General features: G+C 44.7%; 1 protein-coding gene across 1 annotated transcript in view; it reads left to right on the top strand.

Moving 5' to 3' along the window:
* The window catches only part of blvra (biliverdin reductase A), a 43,062-nt gene that overhangs the window by 5,020 nt on the left and 20,247 nt on the right, over window positions 1–17,795 (top strand). The window contains exon 2 of the mRNA XM_080216889.1: window positions 8,323–8,450. Within this exon, the coding sequence (XP_080073015.1) occupies window positions 8,332–8,450 (119 nt within the window). The 5' untranslated portion in view covers window positions 8,323–8,331. The remainder of the gene's footprint in view (window positions 1–8,322; window positions 8,451–17,795) is intronic.

Genomic DNA, 17,795 nt, shown 5'->3' with positions numbered 1-17,795 from the left:
ATGAACTGAGTGTAGATCCAGGCTGTATCCTATGGGGTTTCAGAATAATTTTCTGCCAAGGTTTAGGGAGAGATTGTTAGAACAAATTTATCAAAAGCACACAGGGATACACTGTATAGCAAGAGGCAATTTTTTTGTATCCAAAGGTAGATAGAGATATTGAAGAGTTGATGAGAAGTTGTGAAGCTTGTCTCAGTGTGAAAAATGAACCAACTAACGTTCCTTTCATTCCATGGTCAAAGACAAGACAACTATGGAAACAAGTACATCAATTTATTTGAAGTGGAAGGGAGAGATTACATTACTTTGGTCTACATCTTTGGAAGTGTAGATGTTGAGTCTGTGTAGCTGCTCAGTTAGGGAATAACATATCGCTTGTTACAAGTTCTTGTTGTCAGTGTTTGGGATCTCAGGGCTTCTATCTGGTGTCAGGACTTAGCCATATTGACCCACTCGTCTTCAAAGAAAACATTGAGAAGGAGTGGCATATTCACCCTGGTGCTGCATTATTTGATAAATCAAAAGAGCTCCGACCTTACACCTTACTAATCTTAGTGGGCCCTAAGGCCTTTGACAAGTTCAAGTAGTCTGTTTTCCAAATGGAGGAGGAGAAAGAGGACCCTGATATAATTTTGTTTTAAATTGGAGAACATTTGTCTTCTGGGAATATGTATAATATTCAACAGACATGCATTCAAACCAATGAGGTGATGAATCAATAAAATCTTATATGGCAACCTTGGAAATCTTAGCAAAGAAATGTACATTTGACAGCCTTACTGGTGAATTTGTCAGGAATTGAACAATCTCGGGTTGATCTTGTTCATAAGCATTTACTGCGAGAGAAAGATTTAACACTATAAACAACCATTAGCACCTGAATGTCAAATAGTCAGAAAACCCTTGAGATTTCAGATAGGAAACAGAAATTTTCATGGTACAGGGCACACTGTGCCCCAACTGCAATGGCCAACACCCTCAGAGTACAGCAGCTTTTTTTGCATGTGGTAAGTACTGCAGTAAATGTGGCAAATGAAATCATTTCGCAAAATGCTGCCAATCAAAACCACAGCAGCATTCTTTTGCCACCAGCCACACTGCAACCTGTCTGTCCTCCAAGGTTTGGAGCATCAACAAGGTGAACAAACTGGTGTGCAACCAAAGCAGCAAAACCACTGAACCTCCAGCAACACTCCACTGTGAGAGTGTTGACACCATCTCAGTAAAGAGTGAGATCGTCACCATTCTCAACATGATTATCAGCAACTCAAGATAAACACTGGAACAAAATGTAACATATTCCCAGCCAAATGCAATAGGAACTTGACCCATGTGTAGCATCGGATCCCAATACCTAGCTGGACCTCATGGCTGATGGTGGACAAACCATCCACACTGAAGGATATAGCCACTCTCCACTGCACACAGGGCAGCTTCAAGTTTCATGTAGTTAATCACATCATAAGGTGAAGTGTTTAATAGATAGCATTAAACTAAGGCTTATCCAACTTGATCCAGAGGTACCTGCTCTATGAAACCACACCCCAGAAATGACAGAGTACAAAGGCCTCTTCAACTCCAAGTCACTGGTAATCTTCCAGTTGTATATCACATGAGAGGAGATGACTCAGTGCCATCAACATTCTATGGTCTGAGAAGAATACCTGCAGTCATGAAGCAGAAAGTAGTTAATGAGCTCCATCGGATGACAACACCAGGTATCAGAATTTCTGTAGACAAGGCCACAGAACAGATTTCAGTAATGGTGAGCGCAATAAAGAGGCGTGGTCAGGATTAATACTGACCCAGTTCATTTGAACAAGATGCTGCTTAGACCTCATCATCCCATGAACACAGTGGAACAGGTGATAGCAGACATGCCAAATGTCATGTCTGTAAGCATCCTGGATGCGAAATGCAGATTCTGGCAAGATCTACTTGACAAAGAACCTTCAAAAGGAACAACATTCATGACTGGTAGGCAGATGTAAATTTCTTCATATGCCCTATGGGACCTCCACTGGCAGCAGTGCATGGAGCAACTCTTTGCAGGCTAACCTTGCAAAATCAGTGTAGACCACATTCTGTTTGTGGTTGTGCTATGCAAGAACATATTTTTATCTCATTCTCAACAAAATCAGGACCATACAGCTGAAGTTTAACCCCTGTGAAATGCAGGCTCAGAGTCAACCAGGTTCCTTACTTAGGTCATTTACTCACAGTTGACGGTGTGAAGCCAAATCCAGACAAAATAATGGCTATACTTCAGATGGCAATCCCCAGAGACAAGGAAGTTTTACATTGCTTCTTTGGAATGACAAATTATCCTGCTAAGTTCATTCCTTGTAACAATGAGTTCACTGCACCCTTTTGTCAGCTCCTCCACCAGGACATTAAATGGTGTTGGCAGGAACACCACACAGCGGTCTTCAACAGACTGAAACAGGCACTTGCAACCTCACCTTTGATGTTCAAGCACTTGTACTTATATCACCAGATGTCTCCCAACACGGATTTGGTGCAGCCTGTATCCAGAATGGCAGACCAATAGCCTTTGATTCCAGGGTCCTCACTGATACTTAGATGCATTGTACTCGAGCAAGAAGGAACTCCTCGCTCTAATCTTTGCCTGTCAGAAGTTCCATGACTTTGGATGTGGTTAACCTGCAATATTGAAACAGATCATCAGCCACTCATACTATTTCAAAAAAGCCCCTTCACACTGTGTCTGCGTGACTGCAGCGCATGACACTAAAGCTATAACCTTACAATCTCAGCATTGTCTACAGATATGGTGAAGAGCTGTGTTTGGCTGATGCCCTCTCCAGAGCCTTCCTATCTACTACAGACTAGCAGAACATGAAGAAGACATAGACATCATGACAATAGAGGTGTTGCCTCTTCTAGAATCCAAAGGCACAAAGTTGACTTACAGGTGGGCATCACAGGCAGACAACTGCAAGACACCATCATGCGGGGCTGGCCAGAGTCCTCAAGAGAGCTTCCCATGAACTTTGCATATTCTTCACCATCGGAGATGAACTAACTATACAGGGTGGACTGATATTGCATGGCCAGTGATTTGTACTACAAAGGTACTCCACCCAAAAACTTCACCAGGGGCACCCTGCATTGGAAACAACTAGATACAGAGCCAAGAAATCATTATAGTGACCCTCAAAATGGAAGGGGACATTGCAGATGTGCAGCATGCAGTTCGCCTAAGGCACATCACGCAAAAGAGCCGCTGCACTTCCACGAGATCCTGGGTCTCACATGATCATTCGCAGCAGCTGACACCTTCAAGTAGAATGCTAAATAATAATTAGTCTAAGTGAATTAGTATTCCAGATGGTTTGAACTCGACCACCTGTCAGACATGATGGCCAGAATTCTCCAGCTGTTTATACCTCGCCACAGCTGCCAGGGAGAATAGAGTATTTGGCGTTTAGCCAAATCTCCATTCGCTGCAGCAGGACTGGAGAATCCCAGCTTTGGGCGAGGTCAGAAAATCCAGCCCGATGAGTAACACTGTTATCATTAAACTCAAGAGACGCTTTGCCTCACATGGCATCCCTCAGAGATTCATGAACAAAGAACAAAAGAACAAAAACAGCCCAGGAAACAGGCCCTTCGGCCCAATGAGCCCGCGCCACCATTTTAACATTACAAGTCCCCCCTCCACCCATGACCCTTATCTATGCTTATGGCATTCCACAGTGAGGGAAAACTAACTTAGGGACAATTTATTACCACCAGTCAGCCTAATAGCACATCTTTGGGGTGTGGGAGGAAACCGGAGCACCCGGAGAAAACCCACACAAGCACGGGGAGAATGTGCAAACTCCCACAGACACTGGCCCAAATCCATGTGTCTGCACAGCAAACAGTGATAGTCACTGAGCTGTCGTGTCGTATTTCCTCCAGTAACGTTCGCCAATTCATCTCCACTGAGTTTTGAAACTTTGCACCCACATGGGATATTTTGAGCATATTACGAGCAGTCCCGTATGCCCGCATCCACAGCTTGGTGGAATGGTGGTACACTCAGCTAAGTATCTTCTAGAGAAATGTGCCAGATAACAGATTACTATGCTGCTCTCCTCAGCCTCCAAAATCTGCCCTTGTCAGCACAACAACTCCTTTCCAAGCGCACCATGATTCCTACTGCTAAGGCTCTGCTGCAACCCAAACTTGAACCCAATGTGACTGATTCCCTTATGCAATGCCAATTAAGAAACAAAACACATTTTGAAATAAATGCCTACAAACTTGGCCCTCTAACACCTGGTCAAATGGTCAGGATGCAGACTGCACGTGGCCATGACAAGTTAGTGATGGTACTCAGCCATGTCCCACATGGTAGCCTCAGATGGTGCCCACAATGTACACAACTGATGTCACCTCTTACAGGTATCAGAACCAGCAATCAGAACCAGCACTAACAGATGCTGCAGCACCCCAGTCATTCAGTCTACAACACAGACCTCCTGCACCAGTGGATATGCAGATTCCTTCAGAGCTCAGCAAGTCCTGCATCCAGTGTGTACACTGATGGTCATTCACGCTGAGGTCACCAGCCTGAGAAAAGCTATACAACCAACTGGCGTAACCACACACCCAGGGCAGTCGATCAAAGTGAACACAAGGTTCCAGGACTACTTCACTACATAGTCTACATCTGGCCTTCAAATCTCGTCTTTACACAACAAGAAAGGGGGGCAAAAGAGACACTATGGGCTATGCACCAGCTGCAACAGTTTAATCCCTGTATCAACACATGTAAGTAGCTATGTAATATTAGCCTGTTCACATAGGGAGGATGTAGACAATGTGGTCATGTGATGATGTGGCAACAAAAAGGGTCATGTGTCAGGACCACAGGGTTTCTCCCCAGAGCATGGACAAAGCACAAGCACGGAGTAGCCACTCAGCTAGTTAATCAAGTATTGTTTTGTTACAAGTTCTTGCTGTCAGTGTTTGGGAACCTAATATTTCAATACTCTCCTCTAACAATGCTTCAGCAGCAGTAGTCAAGTTTAGATATAAAACCCAGCTTTAAAAGTTTAAACAAAATCCTTATATTGTTCCTTAGTTTCCCAGCATTGAATTACTGATGGTTTTGGCACTCCAAATCTACACTCTGGCTACACTTTCTGCAGCCTCAGAAAAGTATAATGAAGGACTCCACACAACCTGAACACGTTCTCTTCCGCCTTCTTCTGTCGGGAAAAAGATACAAAAGTCTGAGATCACGTACCAACTGACTCAAGAACAGCTTCTTCCCTGCTGCCCTCAGACTTTTTTTATATTCAACTGATCTTCCTCTGCACCTTAACTATGACTGTAACACTACATTCTATATCCTCTCTTTTCCTTCTCCCCTATGTACTCCATGAACAGTATGTTTTGTCTGCATTGCACACAAGAAACAATACTTCTCACTATATCCCAATATATTTGACAATAATAAATAAAATGAAACCCAAATATTCTACCTCAATATGGCTTATTTACTGATACCAAAGATGTAATACTGTGGATGCTGTAAATTTGAAATATTAACAGCAAATGCTGAAAAAAACTGACTCGCTGGTCATTTTGATAGAAAGTGCCTCTGGCTGTACAAAATGCTGATTTCACAAATGCTGGCATAATGATAACGCTCTAAAACTGCTGATTTAATCCAGAAGTATTGAGCTCTGGCATGATGCACTGTAAATTTCCAACATGGTCTCAAAATGTTTCCAATTATTTGCTGGATTAACTGATGTCTCTAGTTTTGTTGAGGAAATCACATTTTGCAAAATAGCTTTGTAGAACTGTACAGTGGCTATTCTTCCTGTGTTTAACATTGCCTTTTTTTTCAAGTTTTAATTGCCTTTTCACTGTATGTATTAATTCCAGGCAACTTAAGCAGCAGGTAACAATCAAGAAAATTAATATTCGATATTACTTGGCTGAAAAGCTCAGAGCAGCGGGAAGCTAGCTTTTCTGGCTTCCAATATTTCTTCTGTTCCTGTGTCTCACAAAATTACATAGAATATAAACACAGAAACAAGCCATTCATCACAACCTGTCCATGTTGATCTCCTTCCTTCCTTTGAAACGATCTGTTAAATTCACAGTGATCTCCTTCTAGTTTTTATACCAATCGGTAACAAACATCCGATAGCACCCGACCATTTTTAACTCATCACATGAATCTGTTCATTATTCAGACACTATCAGGCCAACTAGAACAATCCGAGAACTTCCGGTGCTTAGCTTATTGGATAGAAAGTTATATTGATTTAATGGGCTGGAGGTTTAGAAATGTTGTTAATGTTGTCCTGTTGACAGACATGGAATATAAGAACGCTTGGAATTCATGTAAATTAGTGGAAAAAGGAAATTGAAGTTTATATTTAACCCTTAAGACTCCATTTATCAATTTATGTAGTCCACAAAGACAGAACACCTTAACAACTCTTGATAGATACCAGGGTAGGATTCTCCCAAAAAAATTCAAAATGTCGAATTTGTGTAAAAACGGAAGTAAATCCCTCTGTTTTTTTAGTGGGATTTTCAAAATGAATCTCCCACACTCTGTGCACTGCAGAGACCAACAGAGTGAATCTTATGAAAAATCAAGTGGGCAGGGCCTATTCCCGCTGGACAGGCCAGCAGCGTAGCGCTGAGCGGGCCATTGCACATACACTGATCTGTCAGCACCGAGATCAACACATGCGCAGTTGCCTGCGCTGCCAGCCTCCCGATCGCTGGCCAGCCCCACAACCCCACATCACTGCCCCTCAGATGCCCCATGCCCTGATTGATGGCCCTGGACTTGTCAGGGCCAGCCTTGAACCCCTCCTGCACATCTCTTCCCCTGGTCTGCCTTGATCTCCCCACCCCCCACCCTTACCCCACCAACAGCAGCCCTGACCTCACCTCCCTCCCTCTGTCACTGATCCCAGTGCAGAGCCAGCAGGACACCCCTCATCCCCACTGATTGTCCCTAGAGGCCCACCCCATTAGGCCCTGCCCCTTTGGCATTGCCTGATGCCAAGTGAGCAGTGCCGGGGCAGGCTGGCACTGCCAAGTTGGCAGTGCCCAGGGGGCATTACTCCCTTATCCCTGACCTCCTGAGGGGCCTTGAAGGCCCCGCTTCATTCTAGTGGAATTGGGCCACCAGCACCCCACGAGTGGTGAGCGACTGCAAACCCTGCCAGAGTTATAAGTGGGTTTCCTCCGGGTGCTCCAGTTTCCTCCCACATTCTGAAAGATGTGCTGGTTAGGTGTATTGACCCAAATAGGTGCCGGAATGTGGTGACTAGGGGAATTTCACAGTAACTTCATTGCAGTCTTAATGTAAGATAATGTAATGGGTCAAGGCATCTGAGGTGGGGGTACAATCGCAGATAGGATGCATCAAGGATGTAAGATGGGTCAGGTGGTAAACCCAGTGGATAGGATGGGTCAAAGGGAGAGGGATGGGGGGGTAGGATAGGGATGTCATGTGGTCAATCAGGTGGGGGGGGGGTTGGGAGAGTGGGGACATGGGGCATAGATGGGGATCAAGTGGTCAGAAGGGTCATCAGAGATCAGAAGGTTGGGGGAGTCGTCAGGGGTGTGGGGTGTAGTTAGGAGTGTGGGGGTGTAGTTAGGGGTTGGGGTGTGGGTTGTAGTTAGGGATGCCTTGAGCCATCCTATCTGCTGGCCAGTCATTGAATCCCTATAGTGCAGAAGGAGGCCATTTGGCCCATCGAGTCTGCACTGACAACAATCCCATCCAGCCCTATCTCTGTAATCTACTTGTGACTAATTAATAAACACTTACTTATTTGGAGGGGAAAAATCACATACAGTCCACAATATGACCTTCATGTACAAAATGTACCATGGATCCTCGGCAGCCTCACTGTGTTCTTGCATGATAGGGTGAATTGCAACAGTGAAATGCTATGCCAGCTAGTGTTATAAAAGACCATTGTTATAGAAGATGGGGTGAGAGGAATGGAGTGGCTACAACCGTGCTTGAGGTAGAATGCCTATTGAGTGTTCCAGCTCTGAGGATCTTTGCATGATTCTACAATCCAGATTGTTAAAGAAATACACAATATCTAACTTCATTTAAATAGGTAACAATTGATAGTACAATTGTACTGAATATAATGGTTAACATAATTCGTACATATTTGTAACATTTTACTGTTAAACAATTGTTCGGTTAAATGACTCCTAATTTTTCTTCATTGACACAAAAATACTTTTATGATGAGAACACAAAGTGAATTTTTTAATGTGCTACACTAATTATATTTTTGTGCTTATTTACAGTACATTAAAATGTTGGGCCTGGTTGTTGTTGGGATTGGTGTAGCTGGCAGAGTTCGGATCCGCGACCTGCTGAATCCACTGCCAAACAGTGCCGTAGAAAAGCTTAAGCTGATGGGCTTTGTCTCCAGGTAAGCAATGTTAACACCATGCACAGAAACATTGGGTCTGATTTTACCATCAAATTGCGCCAGCTTTCGGGCACGAAAACTTGGTAAAGTTGGGCTTGAGGTGAGTAGCACGATCCATGCCTGCCTCTGCCCCCGTTCCCCTATTACCAAGGGCTGAAAATGGCTCCTGTCGGGACCACACCCAAATCGGATGTGACATCTGTTTAAATGCATTTGCATGCATTTAAATTGACTTAATGGGCTGCACGCCCAAACTTCCTCTTTACCGCCATGTTCGCCCACCCAGATTTGGCGCGAAACAGACATGGTCCGCAAAGATTCAATTCGGGTGCTCCAGCTTCTGAGGAGGTAAGTTCCAAGCTTCTGGTGGCTCTCTGACTCAGATCGGTGTGGGGTGAGGTGGGTCAGATGGCTGTCTGGTGGGGAGGAGGGAGGCTGGTTAGATGGTTCTCTGATGAGGAGGGGGAGTCAGGTCAGATGGTTCTCTGGTGCGGAAGGAGGGAGGTGGGTCAGATGGTTCTGGTGGAGGGGGGAGGGAGGCGAGTCAGATGGCTGTCTGAGGAGGGAGGGAGGCGAGTCAGATGGCTGTCTGAGGAGGGAGGGAGGCGGGTCAGATGGCTCTCTGGTGGGGGGGAGGAGATGGATCAGATGGTTCTCTGTGGGGGGAGGGCGGTGGGTCAGATGGCTCTCTAGTGGAGAGAGGGAGGTGGGTCAGATGGCTTTCTGGTGGGGGGGGGAGGCAAGTCAGCTCACTGTCTGGTATGGGGTCAGGGGGTGCCTGCTGCCACTCTACATGTGATCAGTAAGGGGGACTGGGGGGCCCACTGCCATTCTGTGTGTAATAGGCAGGGGGGAGGCTGGAGATCTGCTGCCACTCTGCCCGAGATCAGTGAGGGGGAAGGACGGGGTCTGCTGCCACTCTGCGTGTGATCGGTGGGAGGAAGGGAAAGTCCACTGCCATTCTATGTGTAAATGGTGGGGGGGGGGGGGCATCCACTGCCAATCTGCATGTGATTGGTGGGGGGAGAGGGAGCAGGGGGCCATGATCGGTCTGGGTAGCGGGGGGGTGAGGGGATAAGGGGGTCAGTAATGTTGTGGGAGTGGGGCTGGGGGAAGGCGTTATCCGGCCCGGGAGCAATGTGGCAGGGAAGCGTTTTCTATTTTTTTTACCGAGCGAGCGCAGTTGAAGGCTCCGATCAGAGCTGCAGGATTTGGGGCACATAAAGCCCCACCCATGGGCTTCTGCAACATGATTCAGAATCGCTGCTATTTTTTCAGGCCCCTGAGAACAGGTCTAAAAGTTGGAACTGAAACATTCCCAGATTCAAGTCTGTCCACCACTTTAGAATCAAAATGGTAAAATAGGGCCCATTGCCTCCAGGTAAGCAATGTTAACACTGTGCACAGAAACATTCACCAGCTCAAGTCATGGAACTGTGACATTTTTTGGTTAAATTGGAGTCATGTTCATCAGCCTCAGTTCCAGTATAAGTGATGTGATTTGGCTAAAAGCTGTTGCGGTCAAAACTCCTCAGGATCTTGCCAGTCTCCTGCCACAGGAATCACAAGCTTTAGGAGCACTGCTCCTTCATCAGGTGAGCGGACGAAGGAGCAATGCCCGAAAGCTCATGATTCAAAATAAACCTGTTGGACGTTAACGTCATGCTGTGAGATTTCTTACTGTGTCCACCCCAGTCCAACGCCGGCATCTTCACATCAGGGAGAAGAGGCACACCAGCCTCCACCTCAAAGTTGTGATCTTTGGGGATCCAGGCAGAGATTAGAGCCTGGATTCCTTAAATTTAAGGTTATGTTCTTGAAACTAGAAATGGCTTCATTTCAAAGAAGGTCATGACCGCTCCCACTTCTCCATGTTGAATTGCACATGATATCTATTTAACTGTTCCGATAACCCAGCAATGTCTTCTTGAAGTCTTTTCATGTTTTGCAAATTCTATGTTCCCTTTACTTATAAATGCAGATCCAGAAAAAGTGTCTGGGATGTACCAAAACTTCTCCTGTCAGAATAATATCTCTCCCCACTAATTCTATTTTCTGTCCATCAACCAATCTCTATTCGCATTGCTAGATTTTCACTTATTTCAAGCCTTAACACTTCTAACAAGCCCCTTGTGAAAATGTTATTGAATGGCTTCTAAAAGTCTACACGGTCCACATCCATCCAGTCAGTCATTTACTTCTTCAAAATATTCAATATGATTTGTCAAATTTAATGTATCTTCATCTAATCTATGCCGGTGGCCATTGATTAGCCTTTGCAATTTGAGATTCTCTCTCCAGTCCTGTCTAGAAACAAGACAGTGATGTACCAAACAGATCCTTTTTTTAAAGATGTGATATTTAAATGAAGTGACCTCCCCATACCTTACAAATTTTAACCAAGTCAGAGAGATAGATGTCCCAGGTAGACACATCATAGAATCATAGAATAGAATTCCTATGGTGCAGAAGAGGCCATTTGGTCCATCTGATCTGCAGCAACTTTCTGACAGAACATCTTACCCAGGCCCTCTCCCCATCTCTGTAGCCTCACACATTTCCCATGGCAAATCCATCTAACCTACACATCTTGGGACACTAAGGGGGCAATTTAGCACGGCCAATCCACCTAACCCGCACATCCTTGCTGCAGATTTTTGGGAGTCTTTATCTACAGCATAAGAATACTGCCTGCTGCCTAATCACCATTTTCTATAACCTCCATTATGTGGCAAAGCAATAAAGCATCCTTTGTCAGTAGGACATTAGTCTGCCCAGCTTTTCCACTGGATCTGACATTGACAAAGATTCATTACAGTAATTTTAGACTTAACCTTCTTACAAATTTCCTCGGATAGGGTTGATGTCTTTGTAATGACAGCAGTAAATCTTTATTTTGTGAATATCAGGCAGAATAAACTGACAAAACACATTTTCTGTATGACAGCCCAGTTCAAACCATTTGTTTCCAACTATGTTATTTAGTGTAAACAAAAACAAAACACTTTTTGTAGCACTCCCATGGTAATTATGTTTCTTTTCTCGCTTTTCTGATCAACTTTTTCCACCAACTATCCTGTCCACATTTCTGAAGGCTTGATTCTCCATTAGGATAAAATTTCACAGATGACAGATGCCTCTTGGATCTTACTCATCTATTTTGATGATTGTACCCTATGTCTGAGCATCGATAGCCAATTATGTCTTGGGAAGGGAGAGATATCAGAGCTGTTTTCTCTCCTGCCTTCATCAATTTGTACTTGCACCTGGGAGTTACCGAGTAGAAATCAGAATCTGGAAGAATTCACCATTCTCCATACAATAAGTACCAAGGATGTTGAAGCCAATGGTAGCTTTCTATTGCCACCTTAGCTGAGATGCACCACCTCAGGACAGGCCCAAGAATTGAGCCCAGGACCGTCCTGACCTACATAGCTTAACCCCTGAACCTTTCACAAGAATGGGGATAGGCTGGCGGGGTAAGTGTGGTCAAGATGTCAAGTCCTGGTCAAGTCCAAAGATGTGTGGGTTAGGTTGATAGGCCACGCTAAGAAATTGCCCCTTAGTGTCCAGGGATGCATAGGTTAGAGGGATTAGTGGGTATAATATGTAGGGATATGGGGGTAGGGCCTAGGTGGGATTGTGTTCGGTGCAGACTCAATAGGCCGAAGGGCCTCTTTCTGCACTGTAGGGTTCTACGGTTCTATAAGATGCACTGCTAGTAAGTCAGTATAGATTTGATGGGCCGAATGGCCCCCTTTTGCATGTAGTGATTCTATGAGCCTTTTTTCCTGTGATTCTTAACCCCCAATGGCCAGATTTGGAAGGAATTCCAAATGACATTCATGATGAGACAGAAAAATTGAAGAGTAAAAAAAGAAATGAGTGAAATATCCAGAGAAAGGAGATGCTGAGCCAGCAGATTCAAAGCACTGGAAATAAGAAAAAGAGGCTTGCACTTCTGCAGTCCCTTTCATGGCCATCCGATGTGTCAAAGTGCTTTACAGCCAACAAAGTAGGGTTTGAAGTGTAGTCGCCATTGTAATGTAGGAAACACAACAGCTAATCGACACTTAGCAAACTGGCACAAACAGCAAGGACATGATGGCAAGATCATCTCTTTTGTTATGATGTTGATTGAGGGATAAATATTTACCAGGGCTCCTGTTCTTCTTCAAAACAATGCCACTGGGGTCTTTTACATTCCTCAAACTGGTAGATGGGGCCTCAGCACGATGTCTCATCAGAAGATCAGCACCTCCAATAACATAATACTCCATCAGTACTGCATTGGAGTGTCAGCCTTGATCTTTTTGTGCTCAAGCCCTGGATTGGGGCTTGAACCTAAAACCTGGTGATTCAGAGATGGTACCGATTAAGCCACAGCTGACAAGGTGAAAAGAGAGGGCAGTTTAAGAATTATCAAAATAGGAAAGCACCTTTCCTTCCATTTTTATGTTATCAGTAGAAATCAGAGTTTTGATTCTGCTTCATAAGAATGCAGAATGTTGCATTTGTCTCATTGAGGCTGTTTTTCCCACAGACCTCTTGAATTAATTATTGAAGTCACAATGCAGTCAGCTGTCAATGTGCAAACCAAGATATAAAAGGCTGACTCATTGGCTAGGTACTCCCAGTGAGCAGCACTGCTCGCAATTGAGAAATTACAGCTCCACATGTCAACATTTCTGTTCTTTTAAATGAACGGATGGAAAAGCTGCGGTCCCAAATAGCACCGTCAACAAATACTGCTCTTCATGAGGACTGTCCAATTGCAGAATCAGCACCTACATATTGGTTGTTTTTTTTTAATATGCTTATTGAAAATTTTCTTACATTTTACATAGCAAACAAACACAGATACAGATCCATACAGTGCTTGCATGTACATTCCAACGTGACTAGGCTCAGGACTCCCCATGGCCAGGAGACAAGCCCTTGGTACCATTGGCACCCAAGTCCTGTCTATTTGCACTGGTAATGACCGTAATAATATAAAAACAAAAAGGCAGAGGAATGCTGCTGGAGAACCAACTGAGCCCAGGCTATAAAGTAATGAGCAGAGAAAAGAAAGAGAGCAAATGAGAAAGAAGAGAGAGAGTGAGAGGGAAAAGGCAAAAATTCATGTGTTAGTCCCCACAACCTTGGCAGGGTGGGCAGGCGTACTCCGGTAAAGGGCCAGGACATGTCCACTAATTAGGGGGTGGGTGTTCTATGGGAGCATCCGGGATCCTGGGGTCATCAGATTTCTATTCATCCGGTTCCAACTGCAGCATCCCAACATGCGCTATAAATGGTTGCCAGGTCTTATAGAACCTACAGTGGACCCAAGTAGCGTGCACCTCATCTTCTCCAGCTTAATGGTATCTGCCAGCACCCTCACCCGCTGAGAATGCATCAAGGGTGCACCCGATTCCCATCTAAACAGGATTAGTTGTCTTGCCGGGGGTGTATTCTTTGGCAGCAACGGATTTAAAGGCATGACCCCAAAAGGGCAACAGAGCATATGCACTTATGTCCTGATCTAGCGTTGCCACAATCGTTTCAAATATTGATGTCCAGTAGTTATACAGTGATGGGCAAGCCCAGACATATGTAAGAGGGTGGTGGGAGCTTGCCAGTACATGCACAAATGGGGCTTGTGCCTGGGTACATTCTAGAGGGTCTAACCCTAGTTAAATATGCTCTGAGAAGGAGTTTACATTGCATCACACCCAGCTTGGCACATATTGAGGAAGTGTATTCAATGCAACACCATGTCCCAATTCTCCTCCGAGAACTCCTCCCCCAGATCTTGTTTCCATAAGGATTTCACCACTGATAGAGAGTTTTGTTAGGACAAAATTTGAGAATAGAGAACAGAAATGATAGCCACATAGTAATAAGAACATAAGAAATAGGAGCAGGAGTAGGCCATCTAGCCCTTCGAGCCTGCCCCGCCATTCAACAAGATCATGGCTGATCTGAAATAGATCAGTTCCACTTTCCCACTTTCTCCCCATAACCCTTAATTCCCTTGTCTATCAGAAACCTATCTACCTGTGACTTAAATATATTCAGCGAGGTAACCTCCACCACTTCAATGGGCAGAGAACTTCAGAGACTCACCACCTTTTGAGTGAAGAAGTTCCTCCTCAACTCTGATCTAAATTGCACCCCCCCCCCCTTATTTTGAGGCTGTGCCCTCTAATTCTGCTATCCTTTCTAAGTGGGAAGACTCTCTCTACCTGTACCCTATCCATTCCCTTCATTATCTTGTATGTCTCTATAAGATCCCCCCTCAGCCTTCTAAACTCCAACGAGTACAGACCCAATAGAATAGTTCCTAATAGAAGGCACTAAGATGTTAATGGACGCACAAAGTGGGACTGTCAGAACTTGGGGGTTGGCCCTGTGCACAAAGTCTCGAATTTACAAATATCTGAAAAAGTGCATTGCAAATAAAGCAAACTTATCCACCACCTGCTGGAATGACGTAAACACGCTGTCCACATGTAAGTCCCAAAATGTTCTGATCCCGTTCTTGGCCCATATGTTGAAGGCACCATCCAAAACAGACGGAGGAAAAAATGGTTAACTGATACTGGGGAGGCCGGCGACCAGGCCTGAAACCCAAAGTGGCGTCTTAATTGTGTCCAAATTTTAAGAGTTGACTTGAAAAGTGCACTCCTATTATGCTGGGAGGGAAATTTTACTGGGGAACATATCAAGGCAGCCAGGGAAGACAGAGCTCAGGAAGATTCTAACTACAGCCAACAAGGAACTTCCTATTGCCTCTCTCTCTGCACATAAGACACTACCGTTCTCATATTGACTGCCCAATAATACATTAGAAAATTGAGCAATCCCATACCCTTCTCCTGTTTAGGGCTTTGCAAGACTGTCCTCCGCATTCTTGAGCTTTTCCTATTCCAGACAAAGCTTGAAATAAGCCAATCAAGTCTGTGAAAAAACGATTTGGGGATGAACACTGGGATGCACTGAAAGAGATATAAAAACTTAGGTAGTATGTTCATCTTCATCACATTGATATGGCCCACTAATGATAATGGGAGGATGGACCAAAGTTTGAGGTCCTGTTCTGTCCGCCCCATGAGTGGAATAAGTTAACTCCCAAGAGGCCATTAAATTTGTTAGTCACTTGCACTCCCAAGTAAGTAAACTGCCTAGTGACAGTCTTGAAATGTACAGATTGGAGCAGGAGGCTATGAGCCATTGCATTCAAAGGAAGCAGCTCACTCTTATTCAAGTTAAGCTTGTACCCCGAAACACGACCAAACCTTATCCTGAAGATAAGGCTTCGGGAATCGAGTTGGACGGGTCACCGACATACAATAGTAGATCTCTCTCTGCTTGATTCCTTCTGTCTGCTCGATCCCCTCCCAATCAATCCCTACCACTCATCTGCTGTTGTGAAAAGCAATGGCAAATAACAGGGGGGAGAGGGGCATCCCTGCCAGGACAAAAAGAAGAAAGCTAAATGCACATTGTTTGTCCAGACCTAGGCTAGAGGGGCAGAGTACAGTATTTTGATCCAGGAGATGAGTTGAGTTTCGGGCCGAACCCGAGAGCATAAAGTAAATAATCCCATTCCACTCAATCAAACACTTTTTCAGCATCCAGTGAGATTATCATCTCTGGTAGCTTGGAGGTGGCAGGCACATACATAATGTTAAACAGTTGCCGAATATTCAAGAACATATGTCTATTTTTAATGAACTCAGTCTGGTCAGGGGAGATGATAGAGGACAGAATGCCTTCCAAGCGAATGGCCAGAATCTTAGAGATCAGTCTGAGATCCACATTCAGCAATGAGATTGATCTATAAGAGCTGTAGATTTGCGGGTCCTCATTCTTTTTAAGGAAAAGCGAAATTGCCGCTTGCCTCAAAGTCTGTGGGAGAGAGTAGTTCCCTTTTGATTCGTTGATCATGCGCAGTAGCAGGGGAACCAACTTATTTGTAAATGTTTTGTAGAATTTGATGGGGAATCCATCTGTTCCCGGACATTTCCCACTCAGCATAGTTCTGACGCCTTAACAATTTCTTCAACGTTGATTGGTTTCTCCAATGCTGCAGCTTTTCCTGTCCACCACAGGGAGATTCAGTGTCTCAGAGAACTCCTGAAAGCCTGCCTAATTGGCGGTAGTCTCCAAGCTATAGATGATAGAGAAAAAGTCCCTAAACAGTTCAGTTATTCACTGTGGATCAGCAGAAACCCCATTTGGAGCATGCATTTGTGGTATTAGACTTTTGGCAGAGAATTGGCACAGCTGATGAGTGAGTAGCTTGCTTGCCTTGTCCTCATTCTCATAGTGTATATACTTAGATTTGAACAGCACCTCTTCCGCTTGACATGGAGACAAGGTCTCAAACTCCGCTTGTGTAGTAAACGTTCCTTATATACTTCCGGGGACTGGCCCACAGCGTACACAGGATCAACTTGAGCGATACAACCCAGCAAGTCCGGTAACCTCCTACCTCACTGTTTAACCTCATGTGCTGAATAAGATATGGTCTGGCCCCTTAAATAAGCCTTTAATATCTCCCATAAGGTAGTTGCCGAAACTCTTGGAGCATCATAAAATTCTAAGAAATCACCGATCTGGGTTGACAGAAATCTATCAAATTTATCATCAGAGAGCAGACAAGTATTATATCACCAAGGCTTCCAGGGCCCAACTTCCTCCCCACTACCAAGTCCATTGCCATGGTTTGAGATGACAATGGTTTTGTAGGAGCATGAGCGCACAGCTGGGAACAACTTATAAACCATCAAAGAGTAATCTATACATGAATACGTTAGGTGGACAGGTGGGGAAAAAGAGTATTCCGTAGTAGTTGGGTTAAGAAACCTCCATGGGTCTAACACTGCATATTCCATGAGAAACAATTTAATAATTTCTGCCAACTTGGAAGATACAGTGGTGCTGGGGGAGGAGTGATCCAGGGCAGGATTCAACCAACAGTTGAAATCTCCGCCCATTATCAACCGAAGTGAATTCATAGAATCATAGAACCCTACAGTGCAGAAAGAGGCCCTTCGGCCCATCGAGTCTGCACCGACCACAATCAAACTGGAAGTAGCAGGAAAAGTGACTGGAAAAAGTTTTCACAGTCCCAGTTTGGGGCATACACATTAGCTAACACCAGGGTCATCCCATATTGTTTACCCATGACGACGTATCGGCCATTTGAGTCAGAAATGACATTGGTTACTACCAAGGGTAAGGACTTGTGGATGAGGATTGCAGCCCCCTGCGCCTTGGTGTGAAAAGTTGAGTGAAAGCATTGACCCCCCCACCCCCATTCTCTGCGGCATCTAAAATAGTCCACTGGCCTCGTCC

This window comes from Carcharhinus amblyrhynchos, chromosome 2 (genome assembly GCF_965287045.1).
Source record: "Carcharhinus amblyrhynchos chromosome 2, sCarAmb.v2.hapA, whole genome shotgun sequence".
NCBI classification, from domain to species: domain Eukaryota; kingdom Metazoa; phylum Chordata; class Chondrichthyes; order Carcharhiniformes; family Carcharhinidae; genus Carcharhinus; species Carcharhinus amblyrhynchos.
Note: the sequence above shows the minus strand (reverse complement) of the source record. Positions and strands in the feature narration are given on the sequence as shown.